General features: G+C 35.6%; 2 protein-coding genes across 3 annotated transcripts; one reads left to right on the plus strand and one right to left on the minus strand.

The window, feature by feature from the left end:
- Positions 1-249: 249 nt before the first annotated feature.
- LOC114263429 (uncharacterized) lies at positions 250-18,180 on the minus strand. Of its 2 annotated transcripts, XM_028203969.2 has the most exons (3): positions 18,011-18,162; positions 2,046-2,272; positions 250-1,123 (listed from the first exon to the last, which is right to left on the minus strand). In XM_028203969.2, exon 3 carries the CDS (start codon positions 1,015-1,017, stop codon positions 412-414), a length of 606 nt encoding a protein of 201 aa, XP_028059770.2. In that variant the 5' UTR covers positions 1,018-1,123; positions 2,046-2,272; positions 18,011-18,162; the 3' UTR covers positions 250-411. The 2 variants fall into 2 exon arrangements, with proteins under 2 accessions (XP_028059770.2, XP_028059769.2); XM_028203968.2 differs by lacking the exon at positions 2,046-2,272 and having other exon boundaries at positions 18,011-18,180.
- LOC114263430 (iron-sulfur cluster assembly protein 1-like) lies at positions 6,496-17,278 on the plus strand. The gene is made up of 2 exons (XM_028203970.2): positions 6,496-6,722; positions 16,660-17,278. The coding sequence occupies exons 1-2, from the start codon at positions 6,631-6,633 to the stop codon at positions 16,817-16,819; spliced, it is 252 nt and encodes an 83-aa protein (XP_028059771.1). The 5' UTR covers positions 6,496-6,630; the 3' UTR covers positions 16,820-17,278.
- Positions 18,181-19,916: the final 1,736 nt, after the last annotated feature.

A 19,916-nucleotide genomic window follows, 5' to 3' on the forward strand; every position in this document is an offset into this window, starting at 1 on the left:
TATAGATGGACGCACATACCTGTTCCTGTTTGCAACTTCACGAAGTTCACTACCTTGTTCTTTTGTAAGATAAAAGTCTAATGGTAAAGTTCACTGTTAGCATCGTCCATGGCACTGGTTTGAGCTACAAAAACTCTGTTCAGAGATGAGTTACATACATCTTATTCTCTCTAAACCCAATTTAAACACACCTACATGCAGTCTGATTGCCCTTCAACCAGTCACACACATCCACAGTAACACACTGAGTTCTTCGAAATATTTAACCAAAACTTCATTCAAATCATATGCATTGCGAAGTGTCTAATCAATTATTCCATAGAACACTTGAAATTTTGAAGAACTGATATTTTCATTTTCCCCTCAATGGGAACTGAACAGCACAGCAACTACAAAAACAAGCATAAAATTTCATTCCATAATGGCAACTCCTCCGGCAGCCTTTACCTTCTCGATTATGTCATTCGCCTCCTCCTTGGTGACTCCTTGTTTGAGCACAACCGGTGCTTTTTCCACCAAATCTTTCGCTTCCTTCAATCCCAGATTTGTAAAAGCCCTAACCTCTTTGATGACCTTGATTTTCGCAGCGGCGTCAAATTTCTCCAACTTAACATCAAATGCCATTTTCTCTACCTTCTTCTCCTCAGCATTTGTGGTGGACGGCACTCCCTGAGGACCCACATCCATGCCTTCTACTGAAATTGGTTGCATCTTGGGATGCTTGAGTCTCTCCCTAAGAGTTGGACCGATTTGAACACGCTCTTCGATAGGTAGGGAAGCAATGCGTTCAGCGAGCTGAATGATTTTATCGGAAGGTGGGGGTCTAGGGCCATATGGGTTGTAGAAGGCGGGATATTTGTACCGTTTGGGACTCGCTTTGGGATCTCTAGGAACAAAGTCAGGTTGGAATGATCGAGACTGTAAAGGACCGGTTATTTTAGGGAGAGTAGGACGGGGACGAATGGTTTTAACTAGTGTTATGAACTTCATGGTATTGTAATTAGTGAAAATTCTCATGGAATGAAAAGGGGGTGAATGGAACCTATTTGTTATGTACTTGCCATATAGATGTAACCATGGGATGGTAGCTTCTAATTTCTGATGCAATTGAAAGAACTCTTACCTGAAAAAAGAAAAGAAAAGAAAAGAAAATATAAGCCAAACAATCATCACCTTTTCCAGAAGAATATCCCTTCCAGTGCCACCCGATCCAAAAAAAAAACAAAAAATGGCGCAACAAAATAAGGTAATTAACGTTCATTTGGCTACCTAAAAGAATAATAACAACGACAAATATCACAACTTAGATTCATTAAAATCCAAGGAATGTCATCTCACTCTATCATATAGAAAGAGAAAAAAAATAGGAAGTAAAAAACAACGCATTTAGTTGCATTGCTTCTTTCCAGGTTGTTCGTTAAGGAATAAATAACGTAAAAAAAAGTTCGAATTCCAATACACATTTCACATATTCTCATACAATCTTATATATTTCTATACTCTTTTTTTTACATATTTAAATACACTTTTTCACACATATACGGTTATCTTCTCCCTTTTATCAAAGCAAAAAGCAGAAACAGAAACAGAAACATAAATTTTGATTAATCAAAAGTCAAGAAACTACTAAAACAAAAATTTCGGTTCATTTCATTCCATTCCATTTGTTGTATAACAGGGTAATGTGTTTGGCACCAATATGTCTATTCTTAAATGAAAACACAAAACATGAACGAACTATACTTTTGATAGGTTTCTGATAATAAAAAAAAATCCTGAGAAAACCTAGCAAAAACAAGGAGACAGAGGAATCAAATATGCAGAGATTATTAACAGATAACAAGTTCAAACTTAATACAACAATCCAAATAGAATGACCAAGCTATTAGTGGCTTAATAAAACTCATTTCAGCTGCCAAACAATGGATTTTCTGAGAAAAAACAAAAACTCATATGCAGATCGGTTAGGCATAGCAATCCAAATATGTGTGGAAATTTGATGAATCGATTGAATAAAGAAAAATGAAGAGGAGATTGAGATTTACCGGATTGGAGGGGTCGCTGGAAAGTCACCTGAGAGGTGGTGAAGAGAGCGTTACCCGAAGAAATGAAGGAGATGAACACTCTCTCTCTCTTCTCTTCTCTACTCTCTCTGAGTTGCAAATTGCGAAAAGGAAACCCTACTGGGCTCTGTTCAGTTCTTCGCAATTGGGGCGGGTATTCATTGGGTTAGATCCATCTCAAGGTGCGTTACCCGAATACCCATTTCTACCTGTATTTATTTTTCATTTTTACTTGATAATTCATACACTTGTGCTACATCTCTACAAAAATCTCCCACAAAAGCACTTCTTCATAAACTCTAACTGGTAAGAACCTATTCACTTACTCTATATTGCTAAATTCTTATCGGTCAGAATCTATAAAAGGATGCTTTGTAGGAAATTTTTGTCGGGATGAATCATTTTCCTAATTCCTAATAGGGTAAATTACATGAACCCCTTTTTAGTTTTGAAAAAAATACAGTAAATTGATTTTAATTCATTTATCACTTAGCATCTTTTTCATCAATAATTTATTTGTTATATGGATAAAAAAAATGATGTTGTCATTTCTTTTATACAAAAATGTATAGTTTACGTTTGTATTTTTGTATCATCTGTATAAGTTTTGATTCATTTAATCTTACTAAAAAAAAGATCAATATAATTATATTAAAATTGTAAAACTTATTATATTTTTTTTGACTTTTTATTGAAATGGGTTTCTTTTTCTTCTATTTTTGGATCATACTACCAATTTTGAAAATAATACTAATGCATTGATAACGCATCAAATAGTAAATATGATAATTTCTTCTTCCTCGCTTCCTTGTCCCCCACCTTACCTCATGCATGTTTTCCTTACCCCATTGAAGTATGGTGGAGATCGATTTTGCTCCTCAGCCTTTGTCTCAACCCGAATTATATTTACTTACATATTAATATGTATAATATATAATTTTTAAAAAATATTTAATAAGATTAAAACACCAAGATATTGTACTTGACATTTATTTTTCATCTTACCTATTTTAATTCCCATCATTTATAAACTATTATCCAAAATATACGATTGATTTTTTCTAAATATTCCAAAAAATCAAACTACTTGTCCAAATAACTCACTTTTTAAACTATTTAGCAAACTGACTAACTTTTTTAAAAACGCAAGTTCACAACAAGACTTTATCATGAAATCGCATATCCAAAATGTGATTTCATGGTGAAATGCGATTTTATATTGACATGATCCACTCGTGTGTAGATGTAGGTCATATCGTATCTTCAAGATGTAATTTCACCATAAAATCACATTTTCAACTTGCAATTTCAAAAAGTCAGATAGGCTGATAAATAGTTTAAAAATTAGTTATTTTAAAAAATAATTCAAATTTTTTGGAATATTCACAAAAAAACTCCAAAATATACTATATTATTTCTCATTTTTATTTGTATCACTATTCCTAAAGTTACAAAATTATCTTATTCCTGCCCATCCCACTCTCGGGCACTACACAGTTGCCCGCCTCATTGCCATTCTTATCAAACTAACATGTCACCCGTGCTATGCACGGGATAAAATAATATATTATTCATTAAAAATATGATAATTATATTTAAATTTTTTTTGTATTTTATTTGTCGAAAATAAAATTTTATATATAAATTTAAGAGTTTTGTTTCAAATATTCCTTTACATATATAGTATAGATAGATTAAAATTATTGTATTGACAATTAATAATTAAAATTATGCTTTGTTATAAAAAAAAAGACATAGTTCTAATATTTCACTATTTTAACCAAACAAAACCAAACCAAACCTTAAGTCCCATCAAATGGGGTCGGCTACATGAATCCTTTTTCTCCACGCGGCTCTATCAAAGGCCATTTCATTAGTCAAATTAAATAGATCCGTATCTCTATTTACAACGCTAGCCAACATTAATCTAGGCCTACCCAGCCCCCCTAACACTTCTATCTACCGTCATTGCATTGCATTGCATCTTTTCACTACTGCCTTTGTTGGTCTTCGTTAAATATGACTAAACCATTTCAATCGATTCTCTCTTATCTTCTATCGGTACTACTTCTACCCATTCCCGAATACACTCATTCTTAATTTTGTCTTGTCTTGTCTTGTCTAATCTTGCTATACATCCACCTTAGCATTCTCATCTTAGTAACACTCATCTTATCTATATGTTGTTTCTTGGTTGCCCAACATTCCGTTTCATACAACATCGCTGGTCTAATAGTTGTTCTATAGAACTTAACCTTTTAGTCTAGTGGATATTCGTTTATCATACAGTACTCCAGCGGCACTTCTCCACTTAAGCCATTCCGTCTTAATCCTATAGGCCACATCCCCATCAATCTCCCCAGCCGTTGTGATAATTGACCCTAAATAACGAAAATGTTCACTCTTAGACAGTTCTTAGTTCTCAATCTTCACTTCTCTTCTGCTTTCATTACTAAACCAAACCAAACCAAACCAAGCCTTAAATCCCATCAAATGGAGTCGGCTACATGAATCTTTCTTCTCCACGCGGCCCTATCAAAGGCCATTTCATTAGTCAAATTAAGTAGATTCATATCTCTATTTATAACGCTAGTCAACGTTAATCTAGGCCTACCCCGTCCCTAACACTTCCATCTATCGTTACAGCATCGTATCTCTTTACTACTGCCTCTGTTGGTCTCTGTTGAATATGACCAAACCATCTCAAACGATTCTCTCTCAACTTATCTTCTATCGGTGCTACTCCTACCCATTCCCGAATACACTCATTCCTAATCATGTCTTGTCTAGTCTTACCGCACATCCACCTTAGCATCCTCATCTCAGCCACACTCATCTTCTGCTTAAATTTACACTTCATGTACTCTGTCTCAGTTCTACCAGAATCCTTTAGATTCAAGTGTTTTTCTCCAAATATCCAACTTTGTATTAACTCCTTCTCTAGTATCATCCACTAACACGATATTATTTGCAAAAAGCATACACCATAGCACATCATCTTGAATATTTCTCGTCAACTCATCCATAACTAAATTTCACTATTTAGAATAAAAATATATGAATTTTAAAAAATTGTCGTATTGTTTTGAAAGGAAAATAATTAAAGAAATTTTAAAAACTTAATAAGTATGAAAGAATCGTCGTAACATGTAATTTAAAATATCAAAAAAATAAAATAAAAAAAGAATTAGGACTTTAAAAATATGTGATTACAATTAAAACTAATGCCATATTTATTAAAAAGTATAATTTTATTTGGATATCTATTTATACTTTAACATGCTTATTTAAAACATAAATAAAAATATTAATAATTTTGAGTTTTAAAATATGATTTTGTAGACTTGCTACATTAACTTTTGAAAGGAATATATTGGAATTTTTTTACAAAAATTGAATATTAGTCATTGAACAAATCTTATAAGATTTAAAATAAAATTTACAATATGAAGAAATTAATGATATTGAAACATATGCATTTTAACAATTTTGAATTTTGAAAAAAATAGATTAGGACTTTCAACTCCAATTATCGTACAAAATTTTTATTTATATAATAATATAAATAAGGACAGGTAATAGATAGATTAAAATTAATTATAAATATAGCTACATTTGAAAAGACATGATTTTGTATAGCTATATTTTAAATTCCAAAATTTATTTTTTAACTTCCTATATAAAAAGATTCAAAATTTTAAATTACATATGATTTTTTTCTAAAAACATATGAACTCATAGTGGAGTAGAAAAAATAGTACCATAAAAGAATAGAGGAGCTGCACATATTAAAGATAAATAATTAAATAATTGACTAACACCTTTAATAGTTTTAAAAAAAATGATTAAAAATAATATTTTCTTATTATAGCTTTGAAAAATTATATGCCTTTGAAGTAATGCTCTGCGCCAACTGTCAATTAACACACATCATGATATTAAAAAATATTAAAAATAAATTTTTTTTAAAAAAATAATGATATACAAATATAAAATTAATAAAAAAAAAATTATTAATAATGATTTTGCTTGGATTTTGATCTATCACTTTATAATGAATGATATATTTTTTATTATACAAATGACCTTATCACACCATTTTAGTATTAAAATTCTAGTAAAACAATATTAACCAACAAAAAACAGATAATGGTTGCTAGAGAGGAGGGAGAAATGACAAACAAAATATGAAATACAAAAACAAAAAGTGGTCATAGATAAAAAAGAAGTGTACCTAAAGGGTGAAAGAATTTGTTTAAAGAATACAATAGACTAAACATAAACTAACCTCCAAATTATCTCATAAAGAAAGTTAAAAGACAATGAGTTTATCGTTCCATGAATGTAATATTAATAGGGCGAGGAAGACATGAATGGCTTGAAAAAAGTATAATGCATGATGGCTAGAGTTTTTAAATAAGAGAAAGAATTGGTTAGATAAAGAGTGCACAAGAATATATCTCATCTCTATCAGTCCTGGAAACTGTAAAAGTAGAATGGAGAAGAAGTAATTCAAATTCATGGTTCAGTTGACCATCATTGTAAGTGTGTGCATTCAAAAGTTGCAATGATAATAACATTAACTCTTGGTTTTCTGATTTCAGCTACTGAATGGGTAAAGGGGAGGCAGATGGAAGAAGTTGTAACTATTAAGAATACGTGAGTTTTATTCCCTTTCTAATTCTAACACACACCACCCACCCAATGAGACAATTTTTTTTCCTATACATGTACTACCTAGTTTCTTATCTTGTGCAAGTTTTGGTTATATTATTTTGATGGGGGTGCTTCTTAGTAGATTTTATATGCTCGTAAGATTCAAACTAGCTTTTGATTTAGACCAGTTTTATGTGATTGTATCTTGTTCTTCCGGCTTTGAGTTGGCAAAGATGCGAAGTTATATACGATTATATAATTCTTTATTTGATGAAATACTAATGTATGTGCATATTTAGCTACTGATTCCCATTGTTATATCTTTTGCTAAATTTCTTCATGTAGCAACTAAATCCATGATGTTATTTCATTTTCATGGTAGCAATGCTGGACTTCACAGCATGCATATTTAGCTCTATGCTATGAAGTACGGACACGGACACGCATACAGACACGGGATACGGGACACGACAATTTCTAAAAAATAGGGACACGGACACGGACACGGACATGCTTCGTTTTCATGGTAGCAATGCTGGACTTCACAGCATGCATATTTAGCTCTATGCTATAAAGTACGGACACGGACACGCACACAAACACGGGATATGGGGCACGACAATTTCTAAAAAATAGGGGCACGGACACGGACACGGACACGGACACGGCAGGGTAGTGTTTTTAAAGGCTCAAGGCGCACTAAGGCGCTGAAGGTCTCTCGGGGCCTAGGCGCAGGGCGAAACGCGGGCTTTATTGAAGTAAGGCGCACAGTCTTAGTAAAAAATAGAAAAATTAACATAGACTAATCATTCATTGTACTAAGATAATTTTATTAAAAATAAAAAGTAATCAAGATTCAAGACAAAATATATAATAATTTTCAAAGCCATGAAAGTGCATATTACACAACATTTCAATTTTCAGAGATAAAATAATCCACATTCAATAAAATAAAAATAAAAACATAAACCCCAAACATCCAAAATATATATATCCAACAAATACTAATATATGTCTTTAACACTTAAAAACATCAATATCAAAAGAAATGGTAGGTTAGGTCGGTCAGTCAATCATCATCCTCAACATCAATGGCAAGCAAACTATCATCTTCTTCTCCATCAGTTGATTTGTATCCCTCAACATCTTCCTCCTCTGTGTCATCTGAGCCCGTTTCCTCTTCATCTATTAATTGAAGTGGAGTTAATCTTGATGATTTAGATATCCTCGATTGTGCCTTTGAGCGTGAACTTGTTGCTCTACTTGCATGGCTACTTTCTTCTACTCCAGAAGCTCTAGCAACAATGGCCCAAGTCAAGCCATCATCATCATCAAACACAGGCTTATTATCCTCATCTGATTCTCCATCCATCCTCCCAAGCAACCACTCATTGCTTTCATCAATATTTTGCAAAGATATGGGATCAAGAGTGTTGCGCATGTCATATCTAAATCTCAATGTTCTATTATATTTGACAAATGACATTCCTATAACCTCCCGCGAGGTGTTGTTTCACCCGATAAACACCTCCATTTGATACTTTACCACAAAAATTATACTCAAACTTGTTTAAATTATTCTCCTTCACCAAATGGGCATATTGCCACGCCGGATCTTTTCTATTACTTTCCGATGTCATTTTCTACTTAGTACTTACTACACAACACAAAAAAATAAATAACAGAAAAACAATTTCAGTATAATGAATGTAATGTATGCGATGATTTAATTAATGTATGTAATGTATGAATCAATTTTCTATTTTTTTAATTAATGATGAATTAATTAATTTCAGTATAATCATAATGGATGTAATGTATCTATTTTTTTCTATTAATTAATGATGAATTAATTAATGTATGTAATGTATGTCATTTTCTATTTTTTATTTTTATTTTTTTAACAGAGAGACTCAAAACAAAGGGAAAAAATAAAAACGAAAAAGAAGAACAGAACTAACTAGCAGAATAAGAAGGGGGGGAAACAAAAAAAAAAAAAAAAAAAGGAAAAACAAAGCTTCGACAGAATAAGGAGGAGAATAAGAAGAGGAAGAAAAAAATTCACCCAACCCAACCCAGCAACCCAACTGCGGGTTATATAACTAGCTTCAACAGAATAACTAGCGAAGCAGAAGAAAAAAAAAAAAAAAAAAATCGATCGAAGCTCTGTCGAAGAAGAAGAGCCCAGTCAGGAGTCGAAGGAGCTTCGACAGAGGTTCGCGACAGAGGTTCAAAGAAGACGAAGAAGAGGAGGAGTACCTAGTTTGAGAGAGAGAAGAGCCCAGTCAGAAGGAGCCCAGTCGAAGGAGAACACAGATTAGGGATTCGATTTGAGTCCTCTTCTGATTTCGCTTGTATTGTATTGTATACGAGTTGTAATTGTATTTGTTGGAGGCTATTGGAACACAATTTTCAGCCGTCAGATCTGAATTAAGCATAAACAGAGAAGCCTGACTAGGCGCGCGACTTGCACCTCTCTGCGCCTCTTCCAAGCGCATACAAGGCGCACGACTATTATACTGCGCCTCGCCTGGGCCTCCTCAAGTCGCGCCGACTGCACCTTGCCTCGCTTGGCGCCTAGGCGGGCCTTTCACAACACTGCGGCAGGGGACACGGCAATTTTTTTAATTTTTTCACAAATATTTTTATTTTAATATACATTAATTATTTTATTTATTTATTATATTTTTTAAATAATGTGTTCTAATTAATTTTTTTATTTTATTTTACATACATGTGTTTATTTTTTTTTATTAATATATATAATTATATATCATTTCATAATATGTATTATATATTATCTTATAAATATATTATATGTTATATAATAATTATTATACAACATATAATAATAATAGTTATTATTATAGTTATTATAATAATAGTTATTAACTATCTAAGAAGCACGGACACTTCTAAGAAGGTGACGTATTCGTGTCGGACACCGCCACTCTTTGGACACTATAGGACACGTGTCCGACACCCTTCATAACGTGTCCTATTTTAAAGACCCAGACACTCTTTGGGCACTTAGAAGATACACGTGTTTATCGGTTAGATATATGTAAAACTAATTATAAATTTGAACAAAATAACTTAAGATATAATAATAAAACAAAAACCATATAAATTTATAGGAATTAGTGTCACATTCCATTTTTTATTATTTTTGAATGATATATTCATATATATATATATAACATATAATAAATACTATATATATATTTCATGCGTGTCCCTCGCGTGTCGTGTCCTGCATTTTTTGAAAATTAACGTGTCGGCGTATCCGTGTCATATTCTTGTCGTGTCACGTGTCACGTGTCCGTGTCCATACTTCTTAGTTAACTATTATTATTATAGATAGATAGATACGAATAGATATGAATCAAGAGGTAGAGATATGAATCAAGTCAAGAAGATAAAACGAGAGAGAGAGAGAGAGAGAGAAAGAGAGGGAGAGAACCGAAGAGATCGATCGTGATCGCGAGGGAGAGAGAGAAGGTGAGAAAGAGAGGCTTTTCGAAGTCGTCTGGGTGTTCGACTATTCGATCGACTGATGAAGCTTCGATCTTCGACTGGATTGACCGGATGGAGCTTCAACTGGAGGTCTTCGATCTTCGATTGGATGGAGCTTTGATTGGATCGACTGGATGAAGCTTCAATCGAACATGATATCGCGTGACAGGTTTGTCTCTTCACTCTCTTCCTTCACGCTCTCTCTTGTGTCTCTCCTTCCTCACCGTGTCTCACGTCGTGTCCAAATCTGGTCACGCTTGTCCCCTACAACAAAAAAAAAAAAAAAAATTAAAGGGACACAGCATATGGTGTGTCTCGTACGTGTCCCCCCGTGTCCGACACCGCCACGGCGATGATTTTGCCGTGTCCATGCTTCATAGGCTCTATGCACCACAACATGAGAATGTTTAGACTTTTGAGGAACAGCTAGATAAAAAACCATATTATGTCATTAATTATTCTCTTGAAGTAATTATATGGTCCATTCCCATCAACCTTATGAGACTTTTTGGATAACTAAGCAAGTTGATGAGTAAATGCGATTCATGGGATAAATTGAACATGAGACAGCATAGTCCGATAAGAAAGATACTAAATTGTATGTTACTGAGGTCCTGATCATTTTCATCTTGCAATAAACAAGTCTTGGAACGTGGGAAATCCCTACCCCCACCCCTAATCACCGAGGGAAAAAAAGAAAAAGAAAAAGAAAAAGAAAAATATACATCAAAATAGGTGATAGGTATAATACCTTTCTTGCGGTGTTTAGGTGTTTGCTCAATGTGCCGCTCTCTGCAAGACCGGTCAAGGAGGGGCTGCTCCCTAAGGTGGAGTGAGCAAGGCAAACTTGACAAGTCCTTGATCCTCGCATTTAAGCCACAATCCTCCAACAATCTTGAGAAGTGGGAGCCTAGTGTCACAGCCTTGGTTTTTCCAAGCCAACCGTGCGGCCTTAGATGCTTATGCACGCCTTGCTTGCACCTAAGTAAGCCTTCCTTGGAAGAGAGCTAGGAGAAGTTTGCACAGACAAATGAGACTTTAGAAAACTTAGAGAGAACACTTGGAGAATGCTAGCTTTGTATTGCTTGAATGCTTGTGATTACACTTGGTCACTTGGGTGGTTTGGGCAAATGAGGCCCTCCCCTTTATATAGCCTTACAAAGAATATTCTAGAACTACTATGCTGGAGAGTGTTCTAGACACTTCCCCTAGCTAGAGTATTCTAGGACTATTCTAGTATGTACATGTCTAGAGGGATCTACATAACTCTACAATTATGTAAAAATATCTACAAAACTCTAGGGAGTTCTAGAAGCTTCTAGCATGCTCTGTAATCTTTCGGAGCTTTCTAGTCATCCCCTTGATTGCTCTAGAGAATTCTAGGTTCTTCTATTGAAGCCTCCCATCTTCTAGCCATTCTCTAGAGAGTTCTAGCAATCTCCTTTGGTTTCCAACGCGTTCTAGTGAGGACAACATTAGGATTTCTCGGTCCGTGACATTCTCCCCCACGTAATGCGGCGACGCCCTCGTCGCGCCTTCCTCGCAAAGTCTTTGTGTTTGCTTTTTGGAACCGCCACAAAGCATCTGCCTTGCTTTCTGGTAGTCCTTTCCTCTTGTGATCCGCCTTTCTCTTAGCTGGATGTCTCTTAGGTCTCTCTCCTCCTTTGCCTTGGAGGATAGCTTGATAGGTAGTCTCTCCCTTCTTTGATTTTTCCTTGACTTGCGTTGCGGAGAGAACCTTCTTGGCCGCTTGCTCGCTAATTATCTTTTTGGTAGCGCCTTCTACCTTGTTCTTGTTCGTCCCCAACTCAATAGCTGATAGAAGTTGGAGTTTAGTATTTCCCTTGCTCACCATTGGCACCATGTAAGGCCCATCCTCCATGATGCACATAGTGTTGTCGCGAGGCAATATTGCCACGTTGAACTCTCGCAGGAACTCCATCCCTAGCACCACATCATAGTCATCGAGTGATGCTATTGAGAAGTTCACTTTCCCGCGCCATCCACCAAGGTGCAACTCAACCCCTCGAGCCAGGCCCTCCACGGGCTTTGCCTTGGTGTTCACTGTCTTCATTAATGCTTGACCCCTGTCAAGTCTTAGACCACGCCGCTTGGCCTCTTCCGCCTTGATGAAGTTATGCGACGCGCCGGTGTTGACCATAACTTGGGTTGCCTTTCCATTGATCTTGCCATCTACATACATCAATCCCTTGTCCCATTGGGTTGATGCAGTAGGCTTCGCTTCGATGGCACCAAGCAGCTGCAGAGATCCCATGCAAGCCTGCTCTTCCTTTTCTTGCTTTTCCAGCATTGCGCTAAGACTCTTCCTCTTAGGGCAATCGCGCGCCCAATGTGGCCCATCGCAGATGAAGCAGTTGTCTTTGGGCTTGCTTTCTTTCTTTGACTCATTCCTCCAGTCCTTACCCGTTGGTGACTTGCTTCTACCTTCTCTATACCTTGGAGCCTCAGAATCCTTCCATTCTTTGACCCATGTGGCTCCCCCACCTTTGCCATGACCCTCCTTGGTGGAATCCGAGTTTGAAGCTTCCGGCTTAGTGTATTCCACCAATGTCTCGGCCACGGCGAGTGCAGTGGAGATATCCTTGACGCCTCTTCGTTGTAGTTCTAACTGTGCCCACTGCTTAAGCCCAGCTGTGAAGTTAAAGAGCAAGTCATCATTACTCATGTTAGGAATTTGAAGCATTAACCCGGAGAATTCTTGGACGTAGTCCCGGATAGAGTGGGTGTGCTTCAACTCCCTCATCTTTAGTCGTGCTTCATATGTCACATTTTCGGGATAGAATTGCCTCATAAGTTCATTCTTGAATTGCTCCCATGAAGAAATAGTGCAAATGCCTCTTTCCATTTCCGCATGTTTACGACGCCACCAAACTCCAGCTAACTTAGTGAGGTAGAGAGAAGCAGTGCGTACCTTTGCAAGCTCATCGTTTAAGTTTAAAGCTTCAAAATACCTCTCTAAGTGCCAAAGGTAGTCATCTAGCTCTTTGGCATCCCGCGTGCCATCAAACTCCTTAGGCTTTGGCGCTTCCAACCTTGGAGTGAATCCCGCATTGGTGGCAACACCGCCACTAGCCACAGCTCGCTTGCATATGGCCCAATCCGCCCGTGTCTCCTCCAAGCCTTCCTTCAGCTCTTGGACTTGGTCTTGGAGTTGGCATATAGCCTTCAGGATCCGTTCTTGGAAGTCATAGCTTTCTTGCCTCTGCACTTCAGAGTTGATCCGGATGGTGTCCTGCACGGACTCAAGTAATTCCTCGACTTGGCTTTCCACCTTGCCATCGAATTGCTCCTTCCCTTGTTCCAGCCGATCAAGACGCTCCTTGACATTGGCCATAGCCACTTCAACCTTGACCACTTGGGTCTCCATGGCACTCATGATGTCACACGACTTATCCTTGGCCTTCTTGCCCAAGTTTGCATCAGTTTCCCTTCCTCGGTTCTCTTCGGTGTGAGTTACTTCCGACATAGTGCCCTTCCTTCCTTAGTCACAACGCCTTCGTAACCTTTGCTCTGATACCAACTGTCACAGTCTTGGTTTTTCCAAGCCAACCGTGCGGCCTTAGATGCTTATGTACGCCTTGCTTGCACCTAAGTAAGCCTTCCTTGGAATAGAGCTAGGAGAAGTTTGCACACACAAGTGAGACTTTAGAGAACTTAGAGAGAACATTTGGAGAATGCTAGCTTTGTATTGCTTGAATGCTTGTGATTACACTTGGTCACTTGGGTGGTTTGGGCAAATGAGGCCCTCCCCTTTATATAGCCTTACAAAGAATATTCTAGAACTACTACGTTGGAGAGTGTTCCAGACACTTCCCCTAGCTAGAGTATTCTAGGACTATTCTAGTATGTACATGTCTAGAGGGATCTACATAACTCCACAATTATGTACAAGTATCTACAAAACTCCAGGGAGTTCTAAAAGCTTCTAGCATGCTCTGTAATCTTTCGGAGCTTTCTAGTTCTGCCATCCCCTTGACTGCTCTAGAGAATTCTAGGTTCTTCTATTGAAGCCTCCCATCTTCTAGCCATTCTCTAGAGAGTTCTAGCAATCTCCTTTGGTTTTCAACACTTTCTAGTGAGGTCAACATTAGAATTTCTCGGTCCGTGACACTAGGCTCTTCTCCCAAACTATGATGTCAAAGTAATGTCATCAACAGAGGTAATGATAGTATATAGAAGTCTCTGCTTGGGGTTGAAACTGAGACATAGGGAACACATGGTCAAGCTAAGAGTTGGACCATGTTGCTTGCCAAGTGGGAGTGACCAAGCAGAGGGTATCTTGGCTTGGTGTCAAGGTGCGCCCATCCAAGGGTCAACACCTTGATGCCACACTCATTTGTGTCCTTTGGAGAACCAAAAACATGCCTAAGAAGTTGTTGGTGCAAGTGCAAGCAAAGGCGCAAAGCATAGTGCAAGACAACCCATGGCATGTCATTGGACAGCCCATGCAAGGCCACAGCCAGCAGCAACTTTGAAGCAACTTTTGGAGGGTCAAATGCAGTATTTTTGTCTTGTAAATTTTTATGTAAATACCTTAGGGCCCGTTTGTTTTGGGAGATAGAATGGAGGGGATTGATAGTGAGGGGATTAATAGTGAGGGGATTGTTAGTGAGGGGATTAATAGTGAGGGGATTGATAGTGAGGGGATTAATAATGAGGAATTGTTAAATTATTTTTATATAAAATAATAAAACAAATAAAAAAATATAAAAAATTAAACATTATATTTAAAAAAAAATTCCCAATATATAAAAAATAAAAAAATTTCTAATCCCCTCACTATTTTCTAATACCATCTCTACCTCCTCCTTACCAATCCCCCTTCCAAGGGTATTAGCAATACCAAGGGACTAATAGTCCCAACCCTTTCTCTGCAAACAAACAGGGACTTTAGTAATACCTTGGTATTACTAGTCCCAATACCCTCCCTATAGCCCAAAACAAACGGGGCCTTAGTATTAAAGGTGTTTTGGGTCTAAGTATTATAATTTTTCTCTTTTTGTAAAATTTTTAAAAATCCATTATGACTTCTCAAACATAGTGGATGTTTCCTCTTACCAAATAGATAATGGCTTAACAAGCTATATTAAGGAGGGGGTACCCAAGTGTTGAACCAAACCACTTGTGCCTTTAAAGTAACCCAACCTAGCCAATGGTAAGGCAATTTTTGTAGCACTTTTGGTGCATTATTCAACTATTGTAATGCCTTCTTTTGATCCATAAGAAGTTCATTTCGCCTTTAAATTGTGCAAAACTTTTCTAATGTTGCTTGTTTAATTTTAGCTTATCGCTTGCTATCTTGTGACTTGTCTCCAAACTTATCGGCTCTTCAACTAATTAGTATTGTGTTTGCTTGTCTTTGCAAATCCTTTGAGCATTATTAGCGGGCTAGTGAAGAGAGTTAATTAGCGCCATACAACTTGCATATCTATTGGCAAGACTTCCGCACAGCCGGTGTGTGACACTTGGTCAAGTGGGTAATCTTGGCTACTCCTTGGGTGCCCAATCAGAATGAGTGTATGAAGGGCTGTGGACACACATACATAAGAAATAAAATTCATCTAGATTTTGTTGAGGAACTCAGGCCCTGTTTGGGAACAAGCTAAGTAATTTTTTGAATATTTGGCTAAAATATGAGCTAAAAAAAATTAGTATGTTTAAGATGACTTTTTGACTTTTTACGAAAAGATGTGCAAAAAGTAGAAAGAAAATAGATTTTTTGACTTTTTGGTATGAGTTGTTGGCTTTTTGATTTTTTTAGGCCTCGTTTGGGAACAGGCTAATTTAGTAACTTTTTGACTATTTGGCTAAAAAGGTAGGTAAAAAAAACTTGTATGTTTGGGATGACTTTTTGGCTAATTACGAAAAGATGTGCAAAAAGTAGAGAGAAAAGAGAATCTTTGACTTTTTGGTATGAGTTGTTGGCTTTTTGACTAATTTAGTAACTTTTTGGCTAATTGGCTAAAATAGCCTCTTGCCAAACGAGGCCTTAGTAACATTTTGACTTTTTGGCGAAACGGGTCGCCTCCCAAACGAGGACTCAATATTATAGTGATGGGTTTGAAGGATTTGCTATTCAACTTTTGTGTTATAGGTTAAAGAAATTTTTTTTTGACACACTGTTGTGGATTGCAAATTTGTTAATCCACACCTGTTTTTATTTATGCAAAGAGTAGAAATCTATCTAGGCAATCTTAAATTCCTCTTTTCAGTGACTATTTTTCTTTTTGAAAAACCTATCTCATCCTCTGTTCCAGTCATGTTTTGTGAAATTTCGTGTATGTGTGCATACTGTTTCAACAATTTTATCTTTTAAAGCTTGCAACCAGAGGATGCTTCTTCATAAGAGTGTTGGCAGATTTCTGTTTCCTAAAATGCAGTGTTATTCGGTGATATATTGCAGGGAAATTGCAAAACATCTTTCTCTCCCACCAGTTAAGCTGCACTGCAGCATGCTTGCTGAGGATGCAATAAAGGCTGCTGTCAAAGATTATGAAGCGAAGCGTGCAAAATCAGGTGCCAGTTCAGAGGCTGCACCTGCTGAGAAAGCAGCTAATGCTTGAGATGATTATGAAAAAAAAAATGGAGATTTCTTTAGAAGCTTGTGTCTTTTGATGTTGACACCTTGTGGTTATATTGCAATAAAGCATCTTACATATAATTGCTTTACAAGATGCGTGCTTTTTGCTACTCTTTTTCTTTTCTTTTCTTTCTCTCTCTCTCTCTCTCTCTCTCTCTCTCTTTTCTTCCTTTAATTCCTGGATGTTATAGAGCAGAGACAAGTTTATTATTGGATATTCGTGGTGGTGCTATTATCTTCTTTTGGGAAGGGATTCAGTTGAGAAAGAAGTCTACATCTTCAATTGTTGCATGTACCATATCAGATAAATAAGAAATGGAGAAATTAATTGTAAAATAATAGAGAGCATGTGAGACATCTGTCCTGATGTAAGTAAGAATTGTGCTCTGGAGCATAGATTTTACTTGTAATTTCTTGATTTGCAATTAAATTTTTTCATTTATTTGTTGTTCCCTTCTTTTAATTTGTTTTAATTTCAGTGATATGTAAGCTAATGGTCATGCCATATTGTGAGCAAGGCTTTTGGTTTATGAAAATGACGATGACTGTTGAGAAGTGAATATGTTCTATTGTATTTTATTGAGTTCAATATCTCTTGATTTTTGATTATGTGGAGAGCAAGATGATATGAACCTCTGAACTCCCTACAAGATAGCACAATTGTGAGGGCTGCCCCACTAATGGTGCTCGGCCAAAAGAGTACTCTGATGTAGGGATGGCAATGGGGTGGATATTAATTCCCCATCCCCATGGGTTCTACCCTCCCCATCCCTAATGGGTTTGGATTTCCCCCCAACCCAACTTGACCCTCATATAAATAAAGAAAACAAAAGTGAGAAGCAGAAAAACAGAGTGAGAAAGAAAATGGCAATTCCCAGAAAAAAAAAACAGCCACTAGGGAAATGATTCCATGATGAGACCAATTAGTGAGCTTGAATTTTCACAAAAGATAACAAACACCCACAAAATGATTCAACATTGAACTCCATATGGATAAGTTACAATCATCGACCAAAATTTCAAAAAATAAAAAACAGAGAAACAGAGTAAGAAAGAAAATGCAAAATTCTGGGAAAACAAACACACAATATCAACATGATCACACGATTCGATTCAAACAAGAGAGAAAGAGAACGACAGAGAAAGAGAGAACGACAGAGAAATAGAAACTCACCACGTCAGAGAACCACCGTTGTAATCGCCGACGGAGATTGCCGCCGCAAGATCGTTGTCGTCGCAAATCGCCGATGCTGGACTGAAAGGCTGAGAGAGAGTGACTGAGAATGAGAGCCCTAGTTCTGCCCGATGTATATTTAAAAAGCGGGTAAATTACACTGACACGGTGAGGTTTATATTTATTGCCGTTCTTTTATATTTGGGAAATTATATTAAATTTTTTAGAAAAACTTATTTATAAGTCTTTTTAAAAAAAACTTATTTATAAGTCTTTTTTTCATATATTTATGATAGATTAAGTTTTGTATAATTTTTTATAGAGTCTCAAGTCCTATTTAGATAGAAATGTATTCCACAAGATCCTACATAAACGTAACGTGACGTGACATTTACATAAACGTAACGTAACGTGACACTTACATAAACGTAACGTAACATGTCACGTTACGTTTCGCAAACTTAATAAGTTTTTATTTTTTAAAATTGAATGTGAAAATGTTATTGGTTTATGTTGGTGTCACGTTACATTTCATATAATATATGATTTATGGCAACATTTAATTTCCTAAGAAATTGAATGTTACCATAGATCATAGGTGTCACGTTACGCTTATGTAGGTGTCACGCTACGTTACGTTTATGTAGATATGATCTATAGTAACATTCAATTTCCTATATAGAAAATTGAATGTTGCCATAGATCATAGGTATCACGTTACGTTTATGTAGGTGTTACATTACGTTACATTTATGTAGATATGATCTATGATAATATGTAATTTTAAGAAATTGCATGTTACTATAGATTATAAGTGTCACGTTACGTTACGTTTATATAGATATGATTTATAGTAACATTCAATTTCTTATATATGGTTTTACTATTATTTATGATATTAACAACTAATATTGAGGGTAAATGTGTAACAAACTTCCCACATGACTTATGGGAACATAAGTTTTTTAGTAGGATCATATGTAACATAATTCTCTCTAATAGGACTTATAAATAATTTTTCATTTTTTTAATCAGTGTAATTATTTGATGGTATTAATTTTTAAATTAAAATGACATATTCACCCTTAACATTTACATATACTTTAAAGGGTAATTACATTGATACCCCTGAGGTTTCAATTTAATACGGATTCCCACTGACATTTAAAAGAAAAAACTAGTTTAATAAAAATAAATATGAAGAAATATATTTAATTTGTAAAAAAATATTTCTAACCACTCGAATGATAAAAATTAAATAAGAATGATAATTATTTTTTATTTCTTAATCAAATTATTTTTAAATTTTTAATTTTTTTTTCTAAAAATCAAACCATACATAACCTAAGAATCTTTTGATAAGCCATTTTTTACGTTAGTAACTTATTTAATTATTTTTTAATTTTACGACATTTTTACCATTTGAGTCCTGTTTGGTAACTATTTCAATTTCAATTTTCAATTCATATTTACAAAAATTTTAAAAACTGTCATAAAAACTTGTTAGTTTGTAAATTTGAGGAAAAAAACGTAAATTCAAAAAATGAGCTTACGTTGGTTTTTAAACAGAAATTTAAAAATTTGACTAACAAAATCAAAAAAAAAAATCAATAATTTTTTTTTCAAATAATTTTTTTCCCAAAATGATTTTTTTTTTTCAACTAATACTAACTGAGGGAGCAATTGGTAATGCAACTTTAAACCTTAGGGAGGGGATTGTAATTTTTAAAATGTGAGGGATGTCAATGTAATTTACCCAGTGAAAGCAAAATTAATATTTAAAAAAATTAAATTGCTGACATTAGCAAAATCTGTTAACAGTTAATTAACTGATGGCGCAATTTGTAATGAAACTTTAAACCTCAAAGAGAGAGATAATTTCCGAAATGTGAAAGAGAAACTGTAA

Source organism: Camellia sinensis, chromosome 4 (assembly GCF_055761805.1).
Source record: "Camellia sinensis isolate YWXY chromosome 4, ASM5576180v1, whole genome shotgun sequence".
In the NCBI taxonomy this organism is placed as follows: Eukaryota; Viridiplantae; Streptophyta; class Magnoliopsida; order Ericales; family Theaceae; genus Camellia; species Camellia sinensis.